The following is a 17,330-nucleotide window of genomic DNA, read 5'->3' as shown; positions in this document are numbered from 1 at the left end:
GGTAGGAAAACTCTGAAGCGAGATAGGTTTAGGTTTGATCAGAGGAGAAAGAGAAGTCCTTTACCAGTACATGTAAATCTTAACATGAGTGATGTTGATCCTTTTCTCAGACTGCTTTCTTCAGGGCTTGTTTTTACTAGCATTAGGTAACTCAAATACCAGTAATTTTAGTCCTTTCATGGTTAAACTGTAATCCTGTTTCATTTGAAATGTAGTCAGCTGCCCTTGATGGTATGGGCACGGGTCTTTGTAAGCCGACTTTGTACGTTATAGAGACAGAAATATGACAGCCAGACACAAAAATGACAGCTAGATCTAAAGTCGAATTAGAAGATGATATATCCACAAGCTCATCATTCAGTTTTTAGGGAGAAACACTTTAAATGACCTCATTTACCTGAATTATCTACATTAGAGAGTTCACGCTTCTGCTCTTACACTCGTTACATGAAAAGTAGATACTGTGAATCTTTTTCCAAAAATCTCCAGTTGTTGGCTTAGAAAAAAACCTTTGTGCACTAGCAGCTGTTGAGTTAAGCTGTGAAAATAATAAAGTAATAACTTAAAATCATCTTGTACTTTTTGATAGCACCCTTCAATACTAGATGCATGAGAAATCTAGGGGACTTATTTTAGGCAGGCAACTTGAGAGAACTTTTAAAACTAGTTTTCCAAAAGTGACTGGATATTCTAGCATGTTTTGCTCTTAGGATCTCTCTTCAGCTATGAATTTTAGGTACAGTAAAACAGGCAAGCTCTTAGGTCTCCCTCTGGAAAATACTAGGTAAAATAGCCAAGCTAAAACAAGGTAAATTGTGGACTATGTAAATGTTAATCCATTGAACCATAAATAGAACTTGAGTCTATAAAAATTGCTTAGAAAACAGATTTTCACTAATTCTGTATATTAATATGCACTGAATTAGCTTCATTTAAATGGCAATTGTTGCAGAAGAATACCAGGTGACATCTTTTCTATTTAAAGAATATTTCCAAGAAATGATTTTCCTCAAAGTCAGTGATTCCAAGGAGCGTGTGCCCTGCAGTCTGTTGGCTGTGCACATATTTCATCACTTTATCCTTTTAAGGAAACAGCATATTCAAGTAATGATGGAAAAGCTTAAAGTGTAAATAAGCTCATTTCCAAACAAAACACAATGAATTCTCTTTAATAGAAGATTTCTAATCACAAAGAAAATACATACAAAATCATGAGTTTTTGTAAATGTTTTCCCCTTGAATTGAGGTGACAGGATAGCAGGGAGAACTGAAAGGTATTTTTGACTAAAATTGTGAGAAGAAATCTCAGGAGGGCAGCCTGAGAAGAAACTGGAACTTGACTAGTGGGCAATATTTGAACCTACTATCTGAGAGCAGTGAAAACTCCCTTAAGGAGAGAGAGGAGTAAAGAACTCTCCAAAACCAGTGGTGAACCACTTCCCCTTTCAGAAAGGTTAATGAAGGGTGTCTCCATACTTGAAATGGGACAGGGAAGAAGACTGGGGAACAGCAGCAGTAGGGAAGGAGCCTGGACTTACAAGAAGATCTGAAATAGGGGTTATATTTGGAAGAGAGCATTGGAGAGCCGTAGAGTTGGGTCATGGAGAGACCCCTCTCCCCACCTCTTGTCTCTGAAGCTACTGTTAAAAATCTGCATGTGTTACCTCCCAAACTGAGGCTTGCTGTCTCTGCTTCAAAGACCCTGTTCCTACATCAGCCTTGCAAAAAGGATTAGAAAAATCTTCTTCTTAGAAGAGTTTTAGACATATTCAAACGATTCTGTATTTGGAAGCAGCTTGACTTTTGTGTACGGTTTTCATTTTCTTTGATGTTTGCAAAAGATCACATAATCAAATCGATAGGCATAAATGAGACCCCTTTCTGAAAGACAGGTTTGAAAATCTGTATGCTCAGCTCTTGTCGTGAGCTTGTTTTCAAGGCTAAATGAAATTCTCTTTGTAACAAAACTGCACACCAGTGTTTCAACAGCCATTGGGCATGGGGACAGAGTAGGGAAGTGTAAGTAACAAAAGAATTACACTAGAGGAAGACAGGATTTTATTTGTGTTGATATGTAAATATTAGGAAGTAAGTTTTTAAAGTATGACAGCAACTTGACAACAGTCTTTTAAACCTGTAAGACAGTTGGCAAATGCTTTAAAAGGTTTGTGGGCCTTTTTATCTTTTTATCTTAATCCAATTTAGCTCATAAAGAAATATTGAAGTTGATGATTGAATTTACTTTCCAATCCTAACTGGGTGTTGAATTTACTCTGCCATTTTAATAGAATCTCACATAGCAGTGCAAACACGATAGACCGATTCTGTATATGATTTTTAAATTTAAGGACAACTGTCTAGAGTCAATTTATACCCTAATCTTTAAAGGCTGAGGAAGTCTTTAGTAGTGTTGCCAGTAGTGATTCTGCTTAGTAGTGACATTATGGTCAGTGTCTAGAATACAAAGTCTGAATCTTGGTTTATGCCCTGCAACAAAAAGGAACAAACTCTCCCCCAAGCAAGTCTAATTCATAACATGGTGGACAAAACCTTTTTTAAAGATTTACTTTAGACTAATCAAGATGGTAGAGTACAGCAGTAAAACCATTACTGGTTGCTAGCTTGCTGTGTGTAAATATTGAGTATTTAGGTGTGGAACTTGGAGTCCTAGGCTTTGCAAACAGTATTAGAACACCTGCAGAAGGTCTGCAGTTTGTTGTAGGTGGTCAAGTGAACTATTTGAAAGGTGTTCTGGGAATGTCCTCATACACAGCTGCAATGTAAACACATGAGAAGATTTCTCTTTCACCAAAACTTGTGGGTTTTATGTATTATCATGCAGCAGTTTGGGTGTTGCTGGATGCAGAGTAAATACTGTAAGGGCATGTTCAGAGCCCCTTCTGCTTTTCTGCTTTAGCAGTTGTCTAAGCCACTGGTTCTCGGACTTTGCATTTTGGGGCACCTTTTCATGCCTCAGGATCCTGAAAGAGGTTTGAACAGTAAGTCCAGCTTTAACGCTGAATAAGGATGATATGTACATGCTTAGCAGACACTTAACCGAGTCTAAAAGCAGAATTTCCATGTGCCTGCCTGCATTTCCTAACAATCTACCACCATCAGCCTGTGACCAGCCTGCTGGCTGTACAAGCCTCAGTCCTTGGAGAGAACCGTTCTGGTGGGGCTGGTAGGGGCTGGTGCCAGCTATTCATTAATTGAGCTATGGGCAGATCCTCCCAGAGTGTGCTGCAATGCCCTGCTAGCGTCCCAGCCGGATTTCCCTGTGCCCTGCATCCCTCTGGGAGACTTTGACCTGACTGCGCACAGGGTAGATAGTGACTCAACAACTAGTTACTGTTTCTTAAGACAAATACAGACTGTTGATTCTGGAAGAGAAATATACTTCTCCCTTAAGAAGAGGGGAAAAAAAAAATCCAGTGCATTGAATTAAATCTTTCAGGCACCTGGCTCTGTAAAAGTAGTGACCTCTTGCTTATGCTTTTTGAGGTGCTCCCAGTATGAATCGTTTGTCACTTACTCTGTTAACTTCGCTGTCTCTTGGTGCTAATTACCTTCTGTGACCCTAAGGCAAGCCCAAGGATCATCTTCAGCAAACTGTAAGTGTTTCATCATCTTCATTAGAGGAGGAGGAGATGATCAATATATATAATACAGACTTCTCTCTCTCTCTCTCTATTTTTATTTTTATTTTCAGGTATATATTTTTTTCATATGAGAAAACTTTGCTTCAGAATCTTAGCTGCACTTCACCTTTTGATCCACTGCCTGCTTTTTTGCTGAAGACTAACCTTGTCCTTTACTTTTGATGTCTCTTAAAAAGGTAGATAGCACTATTTGCAAAGCTAACCTAAAGCCTAGCCTTCCATTATATACATATATACACGCACACACATACATGTTGCAATTGCTTCTAAAACAGCACATTTCTGTAATTGCTCTGAACCATGAAATAACTTTGTCAATGTTTTTTTAAGTTTTGGTAGTATTTCCATTTTCAAGCAACTTTCCATTGGATGGCTTTGATGTTCTCTCTCCCTCTAATACCCTTCTAGGTAGCTCTGAGTCTTCTGGTTTTTAGTATATTGTAAAATACAGATCACTTTAGAGTAAGCTGTATGTTTGTAGATATCATAGAAGGATAGTTTCCAAGGATAGTGTGCTGCCCTGGGCAGTGCCTCTTGAAATGTGCTAGGAATAGAAAAAATGTAGTAGTAATAATAATAATAAGCTTAAGTTATCATAAGCAGGAGGAAAAAGAGAACAGAGCTGTGCTTTGACTGAGAAGGATGCAAGAGGAAGGAGATCTCCAGGTTTGCACTGCTCAGTGTCCTGCTTTTGCAGTGCTCAAGAGGCTGACTTTTAAACTCGACTTACAGCTGGGCTGAAACAGTGGATGAGAAATACGCTGTATTTTCAGTGAAGCAATGTTTGATCCCCAGATGGCAGGACTGCCCCTTGTGGGTTCCAAAAGCTCTTGGTGCTGCTGCCGAGGGGAGCAGGGGAGCAACCTGATTGATGCTGCCACCCTTTCATAGCACAGGCAGGGGCAGGGGCATGATTCCTCGTGCAGATATGAGGAAGTTATGATCTCCGCACATTTGGGATGCGTAAAGTAAAGAGTTGGCCTGACTCAGAATTGCCTTGCATGTCCTGTGTCAAATATTTATATAGGCAAAGCACACCATCTGTTTTATTATGTGCTTATGGTGAAGGTATGAAAATTATTTCTGCCTGGGACCATAGACAGAATGACTGAAATGATTACGTTTTCCCCTGCTTTGATCTCCTTCAATTAGGCTTTGACCCTCTTAACAGGTTTTATTGACGTCAGTGTCTCCACCTGTAGGCATTACTTTGAAGAATCAAGGGTTAACTTTATTTTTTTTAAAAAAGTAGCACTAAATTAGCAGCAACTAGTTCTATTTTTAGTTTTAGGACTAACAGTAAAATTTATTTTTCCTTTGTGTGGAGGGTTCTCCCTTTTCCTCCCATCCCCACCCTTTTTGGAAATAACTTGACAATCTGGAATTGGAGTTTTGGAAGATCTATTTTGAGTTTTCTCCTGCAAGCACTAGGATGATGACATAGCTGAAAGGCTCAGTGAAATATGGCTTAAGTTAAGCGTATCCACTTATGGACTTCACAGTGTGGTATGCAGAGGTCTTCTCATCAAGCAGCAGTTCACCGGATACAGCGAAATAGCTCAGATCAGTGTGTGACCTTGAAAGAAATCATGAGTGTTCTTCTGTCACGGGCTGTCAGATGGAGAACAGAGAAGTTCTGTTCACCAGTATAAGTTGCTGCTTATGTGGGAGAAATAACTGAAAATTTTCTTTGGCTGCTCTCAAATAATTGAACTTTTCAGAATTCTATGCACATGAGACTTGCCCGTAAAAATGAATGGGCCTTACTGCAATTTCTAGCATTTGAGCAATATCACTAATAGCAAGTCAATTCCTTAAGGGCCAGAGTAGTACTTCTGTTCGATCAAGTTGTATTTGAAGGCAGATGATGTTTATCCCTCTATCACATTTAAACTTATTTTTGCTGTGCACACTCTCAGTTCTGAGTGTCAGACAGGGGTATATCATAATGAAACTTCAATGCACATTGTAAAAGCTCTGTTATATAATGGCAAATTAAGAGATGTTCAAAACAAAGTAATAAAAATGCTACATGATTCTTTTCACTGCTTTTCAGTGAGGTTAAAATCATTGCTCAATGAGTGAGGCAGCCCTTTAAAGTCTTTATAGGGGTAAGGAAAGTAGTCAGCAAAACTTAAGAGTTTTTGCGCTCTGGAAATGTGCTGTTGGGAATGTAGCTACTCTGCTGCATGCTCCACCAAATCTTGTACAGAAAATGAAGAAGCAGAAAAGTATCATATCTCTTTTTTCAGATAAAGAAGAAGGGTTAAAATAGAAGACTGAGAAATGCTTTTCTGTACTGGTACCAACTCAGGTGCAGTGCGAGGAGGATATGCTGTGGAGCATGAAATACCTGTCTTAAGGACCACCAGAAGGCAATGTTCTTTAGGCACTGCATGACAGTCTGGAGAGAGTTCTATTCCATATGAAGGATCTTATGCTCCCCCTGAGCAGAGCAATTCAGAATATGCATCTATAAAATGCACTCCTTTTTTTCTGCTCATTCTGGAAAATCCACTGATGAGTGTGTGATGTCTGTAAAATGTTACCTGCCTGTGAACGTGCCGTGTGTGTGCTGTGGGATGGCTTCGGTAAGGCTTGCCAGACTGAATATTGGCCTTTTCCTGCCTCTCTTCTTAACTTTTGAGATGTCCTTAATAAAAACTGAATTTGAAATGTATAAAGCTCACGGTTTATCATCATTCCTGAAATGCAATAGCTCCAAAGCACTATGTTCAGTGACATCTATGCTTCTTCCAAATGCTGGCAAGTACACATTGCTTTTAGTCATTTATCAATGTGCTGTTGGGCAAAAATTTTCTTGCTGGAAAGCACCTGAAAGCCTCCGAACACTTCAGTGCTTTGGAAAATGTGGACAGTATTCTGGTTGTTTGTTCTAGGATGGATCTTTTGTACCTCTGCCGTGAAATTTTACATAAAATGACTTTGCAATGTGTTTCTTTTTTTTTTCTTTTTCTCTCCATAGATGAAATCATGCATCAAGACATCATTCCCCTCTATGCTGCGGATATTGAGGACCAGTTAAAGAAGCAGTTTGCTTACCTATCAGGTAGGACAGCGCTGCCTCCTGCAGTCTTTGCTCGGATGTTGGCTGGACCTTGTGGAAGGGTACTCTTCCACAATTTCTAAGGCCTCATATTTAAGAAATCTGTTCCTTATAAGCAATTGAAAATACAGAAGCCAAGACTCGATATGTAGTGTTTTGCAGAAAGAAATGTAATAGAAACTTAAAATTATAGTTAAATTTCAAGTGTTCAGGTCAATGGGATGGAATAACAGGTATAATAACAAAAGAATAATAGTGGAGGGGGAAAGAAATGGGGAAGCCCTGAGGATCTTAGCATAGGAACATTGGGTAATGTAGTCAGTGGTAAGGAGCTGTGGGTATTTATACTGTGCTTCCCAGTGCTCTCAGCTGAGACCCAACACTGATCTGGAGCCCTAGCTAGCTGAACCAGAGTGTAATGCTTAGGCAGCCTGGTTGTTGCTGTGGTTTGAGTCCTCCAACTACTGAACTTTGTCCATCCAGAGTAATGCTCTGAGTGAGAGCAGCCGCCAGGTCCCTTTGCTCCCAGCTCAGGCCGTGCAGCACAAGTTCAATATGCCTCTGGAGATGGCCCTACTGGCCTCTCTGTAAAGCTCCCCCGGGTGATCTACTGGAGCCAAGTCCTCCCTCCAATATATAGGGAAGGATAGTGTCAGTGGCTTGGCAAAGCTCTCCTGCCCCCTTCATTATAAAGGAGATTTACCTGCTTAGGCTAAAGTCAGGCTTTATGAGCGTTCTCTATTCCTTTAAATCTCTCCCTGCATGAGGTCCAGACCCCAAGGGAGTGAAACAATGTACTGCTCTACTTGGAGCAAGTTCATTAAGTCTCATTGTACTCACAGTTGATCATTAATTCTGACTTACTCCTGTCACATGAATTAAACCAAATGTGGGTTTGTGGTAGGGACTGTTTTCTCTTTTGGGTGATGGCAGCAATTAGAAATAGAACTTTTTTGGTTTATGAAGCTGGATGTGCATGCTTCATTTGAGACCACTGAATGATGAGAAGTGAAAAGGTGTTTAAGCTGCTGTTCTTTTGTAGCAATTTGTTCTTTTGACATTCCATGTTCGTCCCCCATATCTAGGGGCAAAAAGTTGCTTGTGTTATACATGATGAAGTTATACAAGAATCAGCCTTGTTAGGAAACTGCAAGCAGGGTTTTTACATTTTTGTCCTGCAGAAGCAAGTGGAAAATTGGAGTGGATGAACAGGATCCCCCCCAAGTCCAGCTGGAGATTCCTTACCCACTGAGATCCTTGAGTTCACACAGCCACAAGCACATTCAGTTCTCATTACATCCATGGTGCAGTGGAGCTTAGCAAGGGCACCCATTGCTCAGTCTGCCCTATGCACTTTAATATTTAACCCTTGCATCTATTATAAGCCTGTTCTGTTTGCCTGAAATAGCAGGACAGCTGCATTACTGTGGACTTTAATAAATGTAATAGAGAATGTAGTTATTCTTGGGTAACTTGACTGTTAACACATTTTTCATGTGACTTTGGACTTTTTTTAATCCTAATAGTCTCCCACGGAATTCTAATGCTTTTGGTTCTGTGGACTTCGCAGGTTTTGCCCCTTAAAGCATGATGTGTGCATGAGAAGGGTACTCTAGTTCATTTGTATATTGCCTTGGAAATAGACTCTCGGAACATAAAAATCATTAAAATGAAGATTTGAGATTGTGAGTACTTTTAGTAGGTAGTTTTTGGAGGTGTGCTGAATCACCGTTGTCTTTAGACGACTTTTTTATTTGTAAAAAATACTGTATATATTTAAGAGTTGCAGTACTTCCTCTAATAGGAAGTATCCAGATCTAGTGGGATGCTTGTCTGAATAGTGAGTGAAATTTAGTTATCATCTGTGGCTGAAGAAGATAGTTCTTTCTGAGCCACTTTTTCTGTATTTTGGCCTAATTCAGGTTCACTTCAGGTTCATTCTGTCTCTTTCTGTGCGGGTGTATATAGTACTGATCTCTCGTATCCTGTTAGTTGGTAACAGAAAGGCTTGAAATGAAAGAAGATACTTATTTTAGTGTTCTGCTTTTTCAGTAAATATGCCTAAGTGTAATTTCATGAACTTGCTAGCTTCTACAGATGCTGACAGTTGTAGCTGTTACTTGTAGTTGTGAGCAGGCACTCATGTGTCTATCCTAAATTGAATGCATGGGCAAACTCTAGACAGGGTTTCTCATCACACAAATTTCTAAATCCCAAACTTAATATTTTATCTGTGGCCTACTTGTTTACTTTCCTAACTGTTTTTTTTTTCTTTTCAAAATGCATAGTCCTAACGTTTGTAATAGTAAGTATATTTTGTTGCCGTTAGGTTATATTGGATATCCCCTTACAGATATCAAAACAGGTGGTCTTCTCTTTATGCTTCACTGTTTCAGCTGTCTTGCTTTTCTTTCTATAGTTGCTATTTGTGCAGCCATCGACTTTCCTTCTGCATCACAGAAGTGTGTGCGTTTAGGATTTTGTTGCATTTTAATTTTTTCAGAGACCGTTCTGTCTGGAAAATCTGCACCATTTATACAGTTTGCTTAATTTGCATCTAGTATTTTCTTTACTAAGTATTTCCTTTTCTCTTTCTTTGATTGGAAAGTTTCAAACCCAACTTTCTAACTTGCTAGCAAGCTAGCTAGCACATAACTAAAAGGATAAAGGATATTTGGCCACTATGAATACCAAGATAATTATTTTGGCTTACTTTTCTTTGAACTCATTGCACAACATGCAGCAAAGCATTTCCATTAAAGGGAATACAAGGGAGCTATTCTTTGTAGTTCCTTATACTTGTTGCATTTTTGATTATTTGATGCATGGTCATTCTTCTTACAGTCCAAAAACTACTAGTTTTAAAAATCCTTAATACACTTGGCCCTTCAGATTATAATTCTAGATGTTATGCTTCCCCTTGCTCTCTAAGTTTTAGTTCTTTTATAGGGTCGTTCATACTGTGCAAATGATCCAAACAAGTCTCCCTGGTTAAACTATTTCCTTTGTACAGTTGAGGTTTCCTGGAGATTAAAGTTGGGTTTGAGAATTTTTTTCACTGAATTCTGTGCCGTATAGAGCAATCCTGATTTTTCTTTGTTCCCTGGTGAACACATAAAATGTATGTGTTTTGGCAGTGGAAGAGGTATTGCTTACTTGGGGGTAGACTTGGTATTCAGCATACTAAGTTCACTGCCTGTGGTGATGGGGACGGGGGAGGCAGAAAGTAGGAAAGAAAGAATGAGAATGAATCTGTGGCTAGGAAAATCTCAGTGAAATGATCACGCTTGTATTGGAATGTATTGGAACTCTACTTCGTAACCCAGTACACTTACTGTTGATTAACCTTGATACAAAGCAGCTTGTAAACTAATATAACTAAACTTTTCTCTCATTTCAAAGAAAGAATTTAAATCCCCCTCAACTCCTTTAGTTTTGGAAACGTTATGCAGTGAAGCTTTTATCCACTCCTCCACTAAGTCTATACTCTGATTCCAAGTACTGTGAATTGTCCAGTAAGTATATTAATTGAGTAGAAAAGAAATTCTGCATCAAAAACATATGAATAGAATCCCTGAACCACAACTATGGCAAGGCAAAATGTAGTAAACATTTTTCATCTATCCCAATACCTAACAATTGAGATTTTTTTTTTAGCTTAAAACACAGTCATTCATATGCCTCTTAATTCAGATCTGTGCAAAAGAGTGTTCTGATTTTTCTGGTTTATAAGTGGATAAGGTGATGTGCCAGACTTCTTTCTTAGTTAGTAAACAGTGGTGGGAAAAGTTAGACATAGCAAAATTTATATTAAAAAACCCCTAAATTGCTAAATAACAAATGCTAATGTAGATACCAATACTCTTATTCCACAGTAGTCCAGCTAGTTTGAAAAGCTCATTTTCCTATTTCATACATAAGTATATATGCATATATAAAAGAATAATTTTGTATGCAGTTGTTTCATAAGCAGAATTAAGTCGTTTTGCTGCCTAACCTGTGGAGCTAATGGCATTCAACATGCTTTTAAAATGTGCATTTGCCCAAAATTCAGAGCTGAGATAAAAGCTGCCCATAGTCCAAAAAAACGAGATTTATTTAGAGTACAGCTCCACCTAGCTGGAAGTTTACTGGAATTGTAGCAGCTCGCACACTGAAGAACTTTCCTTCTACTTACATAGGTATTTTGTATTCACTTTGATAAATATTATGTTATATAAGTTGACAAAGTTGGTTGTAAATGAGTTGTTAATTTTTGTCTTAAAGTCTTATAGAAATAGTATTAAGATTTGGATGCACTTAGTGGCGTATGTTTTGTTTTTTTTTATTTTTCTTCTCTTTGTTGCTGTTAGAAATTGCAGTTTTCTGCTTCCATGCTGTATCAATTTTTAGACTAAAAGACAATAAATCTCTCTTTTTGGACAATGCTCTTTACAACTATGTGTTATGAGACATGTCTTAAGTAATTCTTAATAATCCTTCTTTATAAAACATTTATAGATTGTTTATAAATGCTTGAGAACCGGTACGTTCTCCTTTGCTATCTGCAATTTAAACAAAAAATCTGGCACTCCAAATGGTGTTTGCTTAATATTTCTGAGAGATTATATGGAATATTTTATCATGTCCCAATGTACAGTCATAGTAGTGTGTGTGTGTAACAATAATATGGCTTTTTAATATCCTTTTAGATTTTCTTTTTTTGCAGCCAACAGATGAAAAGAAAAAGAACTCAGAGAATTGACTGTCTTAAGAACACATAAAACTGTTAAATTCCAGTTGGATAAATCAATGCAACCCTGTTTAAGGCTAGAAATAGAGCATAGGCTCATATGTGTCATTGTGAGCTCAACTTGGCCAGCAAATAAGTTGAGCCTGTTCCAAAACTGTGGTTAAAATTTCAGGACTATTCACAAGGAGGGATATGATTGTCCAGCTGCTGTGGTTCTGAGGTAACTAGATATAGTCATCTTACAAAAAGGCCTAAGCTTATGAAAATATTATAATACACACACACATGTAGTATATAATATTTTTGTATATTTTCTTTTTTGATTGCCATCGAAATTCCAGTAGCTTATTTTAAAATTATTCTGTGCAGATTGATTGATTTTCATGTATGATAGGACTTGGAGATCATAACAGGGTGTTCTTTTATCCTTTTTTGTACTGGTTGCGTATACTTTTTAAACACTGGATGTTTAATATTTAATATGTGGTTCTATTGTCAAAAGAATCTTAATTTTTGCCTTAAAGTAGACTAAGATAATATTTGCCTCTTTTTTTCCACTTGTGAGTTTTTTTTTTTTCCTCCTTTCACGTAAACAGTAGTAGCAACAGCAACAACAACACACACACACACACACACGCACACAAAAATCCATAACTTCCCTTTTATCTCCTCCCTTTCTACGTTCTGACTTGATTTAGTTCCAGGAGAAGGACAGAAATCACATTTTACACAGTTAGCTTGGGAATAAGCTGTGTAATGCTGCTTTTACAGAGGTGGGAAAAATCTAAATCAAGTGCCTCATTCCTTGCTGCCTCAGGCCTGCACAGTTCACTATACAGTGCACTTTAAAACATGGAGGATGCTAAATGTTGAGCCCACCTATTGCATTTGCTATTACTAAATCAAAATACAATTGAATTTAGGGCAATTGAATTTAGGATTTTATATATATTATTTATATATTCCATGGCCTTTTTGAGGCTTGTGGTAACAAACATGCATTTACAAAAGTAGCAACTGCTCCACTAGTGGCCTGTGTTAGTGTACTTAAAGCTTCGATATAGGAAGTGACTTCTATGACCATCAATATTAATCCTGAAATTCTACAGATTCTACATAATACTTTCTATTGTCCTATTATATATATTATATGTGATATTCAGATCACTTGGCCTTGAACTGTTTGCATTACTGAAACCCTGATAAAGAGAAGCACTTGAGCAGCTTTTGAAGCTCTATGTGCATTTAAGTGTCTGGTCAGGTAAATATGAGACTAACCTAATGATTAAACAACCAAGTACACTGACAGTATATGACAGAATAGAGTTGTCTGCAGCCACGATAACCTTGGATTAGAAAGTTAAAATTAATAGGCTGTGGCAAGGCAGGGCGGCTCTATTTGCCCTTGCCAAGCAGTCATGGTCTGGGAGCTTCCTGAAAGGCAGATTCGGGGGTTCCGCTTTCACAATGTGTCCCACAAGCGTTTTGTTCTTTTCTTTTGTTTCACATTTTCTATTTATAAAAGTTAAGTGGAACAAAGCAAATACCCAAGAGGAGTACTGCAAATAATGCCTAATTGTGCCTAAAAATAGATAAGATAGAGAGCAGAATGTTTCATAAGCAGTCAAATTTGTTATGATGCTTGGAAAAACACTTTTAATAAAATTGTGGGAGGAAAATACTTTGGTCCTTAGTTTGGTCTTAAATTACATTTGTGTTAGGAATATTTATGTAGCTAAAATTAACTCCCCTATTGCTGTGCTTGGATGCGCCATAAGGATTATGCTTGGAAAGCTGTGATATTTGCATGGTAGTTATGTCATTGTTGCCTAAGTCCTGGAAGATTAGCATGGCTTTAAAACAAAACAAAAAAAAAAACCCTTTTGCATATTAAAAATGGGAATGGGAAGGGCATTGAAAGCCTTGCATTTGTGAATTCATTACAGCAGTGGAAATGCCAGAGAAGATAGAGATGATAATGATGGCCACCTTTTTAATAGCCATGCTGCAGTGCAGATGTTTGACTTTGTTTACCTGTTATAGATAATCTGAGAAAGCGGGTGAGAAGATTCTTCCGAAACTCTTTGCCCCAGTCCTTTTAATGCTCTGACACCTCTTTTAGTCTGTCCTTATAGTGGAAGGATGCTGGTGAGCACTGTATTGATAATGGAAAAAATGCAGTAATTCATTTGCGGTGAAATTGCAACCTAGATAAAATGTAAATACGTCTCCTGGTGTTTTTTTTCTTTTTTTTCTTTTTTTCTTTTTAGGTGGAAGAGGGGGAGATGGCTGCCCTGTTATCACCTTTCCAGATTATCCAGCTTTCAGCGAGATCCCTGAAAAGGAGTTCCAGAACGTCCTGACGTACCTGACGAGCATCCCGAGGTGAGCGTTCATCTAGGAGAAAGGAGTGTGATCTGCTAAATGATTTTTCATATTCAGTCATAGTGTGCAGGCCAGGTTTGGTATTTGATTAAAAAAATGAAAATGCAGCTTGTAGTAGTACAGTGTAGGTAAGAGACTCCATCAGCAAGAACTGCCTAACAGTTATACAGATGAACTCTCTTTCATTGGAGTTGAAAGAAGTTACTTCCTGGATGTCATTTGTGTCGATGCAGATTCTGTGATACACGTTGTCCCCTTGCTTACTATCTCTCCTCACTATATCTTGGAGTGTTGTGCTCTGTGTTTAATTGAAAACATGTACAGCTCTGGCAGAGCATTCCAATTCTTGTCAACTTGGAGGATATTCAAGATGTTACTCAATGTGAGGGAGTACATAGTTATGTGCAAGGGTTTGTCCTAACTGTTTTTGCCCCCTTTTCCTGGCTGTAGTTGAGTCTACAGTGTTTTTATCACTTCCAACCCTTTGCTGGACTTGCTTGGCACCCTTAGTCAATTAAGCATTGAAACAGTTTGCCCAGAGAGGTTAAGGAGGTCTCCAAGACCTATCTGTACAAAGCCCTGGACAACCTGAGCTGAATTGAGCCTGGGTTGGAGACCACCTGAGCCTCTTCATGCTGGAATGACTGTACGAGTCAAGTGATCTCCTGTTGGTGTGCTCTGTTGGGCTACCTGGTGCTCAGGGGTTAAAAGCTCCTACAGATGCATGCTTTATAACAGCAACCAAATGCTGCTCTCAAAGTTCTCATTCCTTTGCTGACAGCGTTTGGTCCAACTCAGTATGGATCATGCCAAAACTGACAGTGACGGGTTTCTTTCATGCACATGCAAAGTTTTCTTTACTGTATGCACACTGTGAGAAATACTGGTCTTCCCTGTAATCAACCTTCCTTCTCTTAATTATGTTGTGAGACTTAACTGTGCTGGTTATGTGCAGTGGGGTACTGCTTGGGGATGTCCCCGTTGTGCTTGGCAAGCCCTAGATTAGCAGGGAGAGGAACACTGAAACTTTTTCCTTTATTTATGCTTGCGTTAACTAAACTGGTGCTAAACATTCCCTGATAGTGTCTGTCTTGAATGCTCTTATTAAACATAATTATGTACTGCATTGATATCTGCCCTTCCTTTTGAAAGTCCTTGGCAGTTTGCTTTATCCTGGTCCATTGAACTTCACAGGATAGGGCTTATGTGAGAAATTCCCAGCAGAGAAAACAGCATCTGGTGCAGGGGAGGGCTCTCAGTGATTTGGCAGGAGTGGGTGGGGGTGTTTTTTTGCTTGTTTTCTTTTTTGCCCCCCCCCCCCCCCCCCAATTAAATCTCTGGGAACAGATTTGCTGGAGGTCTTTCTCTTTGTTTCTCCTACCCTTCAGTAATTATCTTAGGCCTCCTCAGCCAGAAGCGGCTGTTTCTTATGGTTTGGCTGTTCTTGTGGGATAGTTTTGTGCATGTCTTTCATTTTCCAGTTCTTTACAGAGAGGCTAAACTGTAAACTAGGGAGCTGGCAGCTGACTGGATATGTATAATAAGATAGTAACTAGAGGGAATATAACAATATTTTAGGATTTAACCTGATCTTTTTGTCAAATTTCAAATTGAAATGTTAAAACCACTTTTAAAATACTATCAAAATTGGAACTTTTTATTGTGGCCAAGTATATTGCTGTAATCTCTATGGACTGAAGGCATCGCTGACATCTTTAACTACTGGTGTTAACAGGCATCCCATATAAAATTCAGTTTACAAGCCCTTGGGTAGGTTTATAGGAATAAGACTGCAGGAATGCCACTAGGTATTCCTATATATGTTTTGCTAATAATGTTGACTACAGATGAACAATGTTGACGTTTTTCTTGGATTTTGCTATTTCTTACACTGTTAGGGTGCTCCTAAGGTAAGAGTTTTGCTGCAATGTTTTGTTTTCAAGGGCTAACACTTTAAAGACTGTTTTGTGTGCTTTGGAAACTGCTTTTGGAAGAAGCGAAGGCAACTACTTATTCCTTTGTTTATTGCCTGAGTTTAATAAAGAGGCATACAGCATAGATTTACAGGAAGGATAAAAATAGGCCAGAACTTTTATGCTTGGAATGCTTTGTCCTGATCAGTATCATTTAGTTTATGAAATACATTAACTCCTGTCTTCTGACTGTTCGGGCCAACTCACGGTGAATCAGATATTTCCATGAAAAACTCTATGGATCACAGACACATCTAGACCCACGCTGGCTCGTGGGAGAGCGTGCTAGGCTGCTTGTGCCACGTGGCCCTGTACGGGATTCCTGATCACAGCAAGGGGTTGGCAACAAGAATCAACATACATCAGTGTTTTGTGGAAACGACACAAAATATTGCCCATACTGCCCATACAGCCCTGTAGGAAAGGACCTTTCTGTGTTCTCCAGTATAACTTGCATCATCAAATGCTTTCAGTTATGACACCTCTTAGTGCTGGCGTTATCAGTAGATGGGCAAATGTTTCATTCCCAAGTACAAGAAGTACCAGTAAAAGTCTTGATAATGACTGGCCTAGGACTCTGTCAAAAGAGAAGAACAAAACCTTTTAACCTCTTTCCTTTCCTCTAATTTAAAGGGATAAACATCACCTTGTTCCTTCTGCTTATGTTACTGTTCTGTAGTATCTAAACCCCATGGCTTTCACAAGCTTCTCCTATCTAAAATTTCCCTTTCTCTTTTGTAGTGGTCTTCAGTCTGGAAGAGTTAGCTGTCTCATGAGGCACTTGATGTTTAGAAGTAGACCTATTTTAAGTTACAGATTACCAACTGAGATGAGCACGGAGTAGAATAATGCAAGTAGCTGAGCTATCAGTACCTGTATTTCTGGTAGATGCTTGGATACCCAAGGAAGTTAGGAAAGGAGACAGCAGAAGGGGAATACTTCAAGTCTTTAAAAATGAGAGTTGCCTCAAGGTTAGAGTATTTCGTTAATAAAGTTGAACAATTTTCCTCAGGTGAGTGTTGTTAGCATTGCATCAATGCATATTCTGTAGCTATCTGGATAACATATAGACCACCCATAAGAAATTACAATAATGACAAAACATCCAATACGGGATTTTTGGACATGAATCATGTACCATGTGTACTTAAAGAAATAGAAATACAATAGAACGTTATAACTAGTCACTCTAAAACAACTGTTTTGGTAGAGAGACATGTTATATAGGTGGCCATGTAGCACTTGGGAACCAGATTTTTCTTTTTATCAGCTACTTATATGATTTTATTTATTTATTTATTATGGTACAAAATGAAATTTTATTTAAAAGATGGGGATTCTCTTGATGGGAATGTTTTCTGCTTAGGTTAAATAACTTCTGGGTTTATACATATATTACCCAAAGTTGGATAAAAAGACTCTATGTACTTAGAGCAATGCTTTCTGGGAAGAATATTCTAACTAAAATGTTGAATGCATACAAACACTTTACATATAATTATGCATCCACA

At 38.4% G+C, this 17,330-nt stretch overlaps 1 protein-coding gene across 4 annotated transcripts in view; it reads left to right on the top strand.

Moving 5' to 3' along the window:
• The window catches only part of MCF2L (MCF.2 cell line derived transforming sequence like), a 120,459-nt gene that overhangs the window by 56,701 nt on the left and 46,428 nt on the right, over positions 1-17,330 (top strand). For all 4 annotated transcript variants that reach the window (XM_088530508.1, XM_088530500.1, XM_088530485.1 and 1 more), the window contains exons 2-3: positions 6,649-6,732; positions 13,732-13,846. In XM_088530508.1, the coding sequence (XP_088386634.1) occupies positions 6,649-6,732; positions 13,732-13,846 (199 nt within the window). The remainder of the gene's footprint in view (positions 1-6,648; positions 6,733-13,731; positions 13,847-17,330) is intronic.

The sequence above is a fragment of the Tinamus guttatus genome, unplaced genomic scaffold (genome assembly GCF_059628265.1).
Source record: "Tinamus guttatus ecotype Peru unplaced genomic scaffold, ASM5962826v1 Tinamus_guttatus_pri_ptg000030l, whole genome shotgun sequence".
In the NCBI taxonomy this organism is placed as follows: domain Eukaryota; kingdom Metazoa; phylum Chordata; class Aves; order Tinamiformes; family Tinamidae; genus Tinamus; species Tinamus guttatus.
This window is presented reverse-complemented; position numbering and strand designations above follow the sequence as displayed.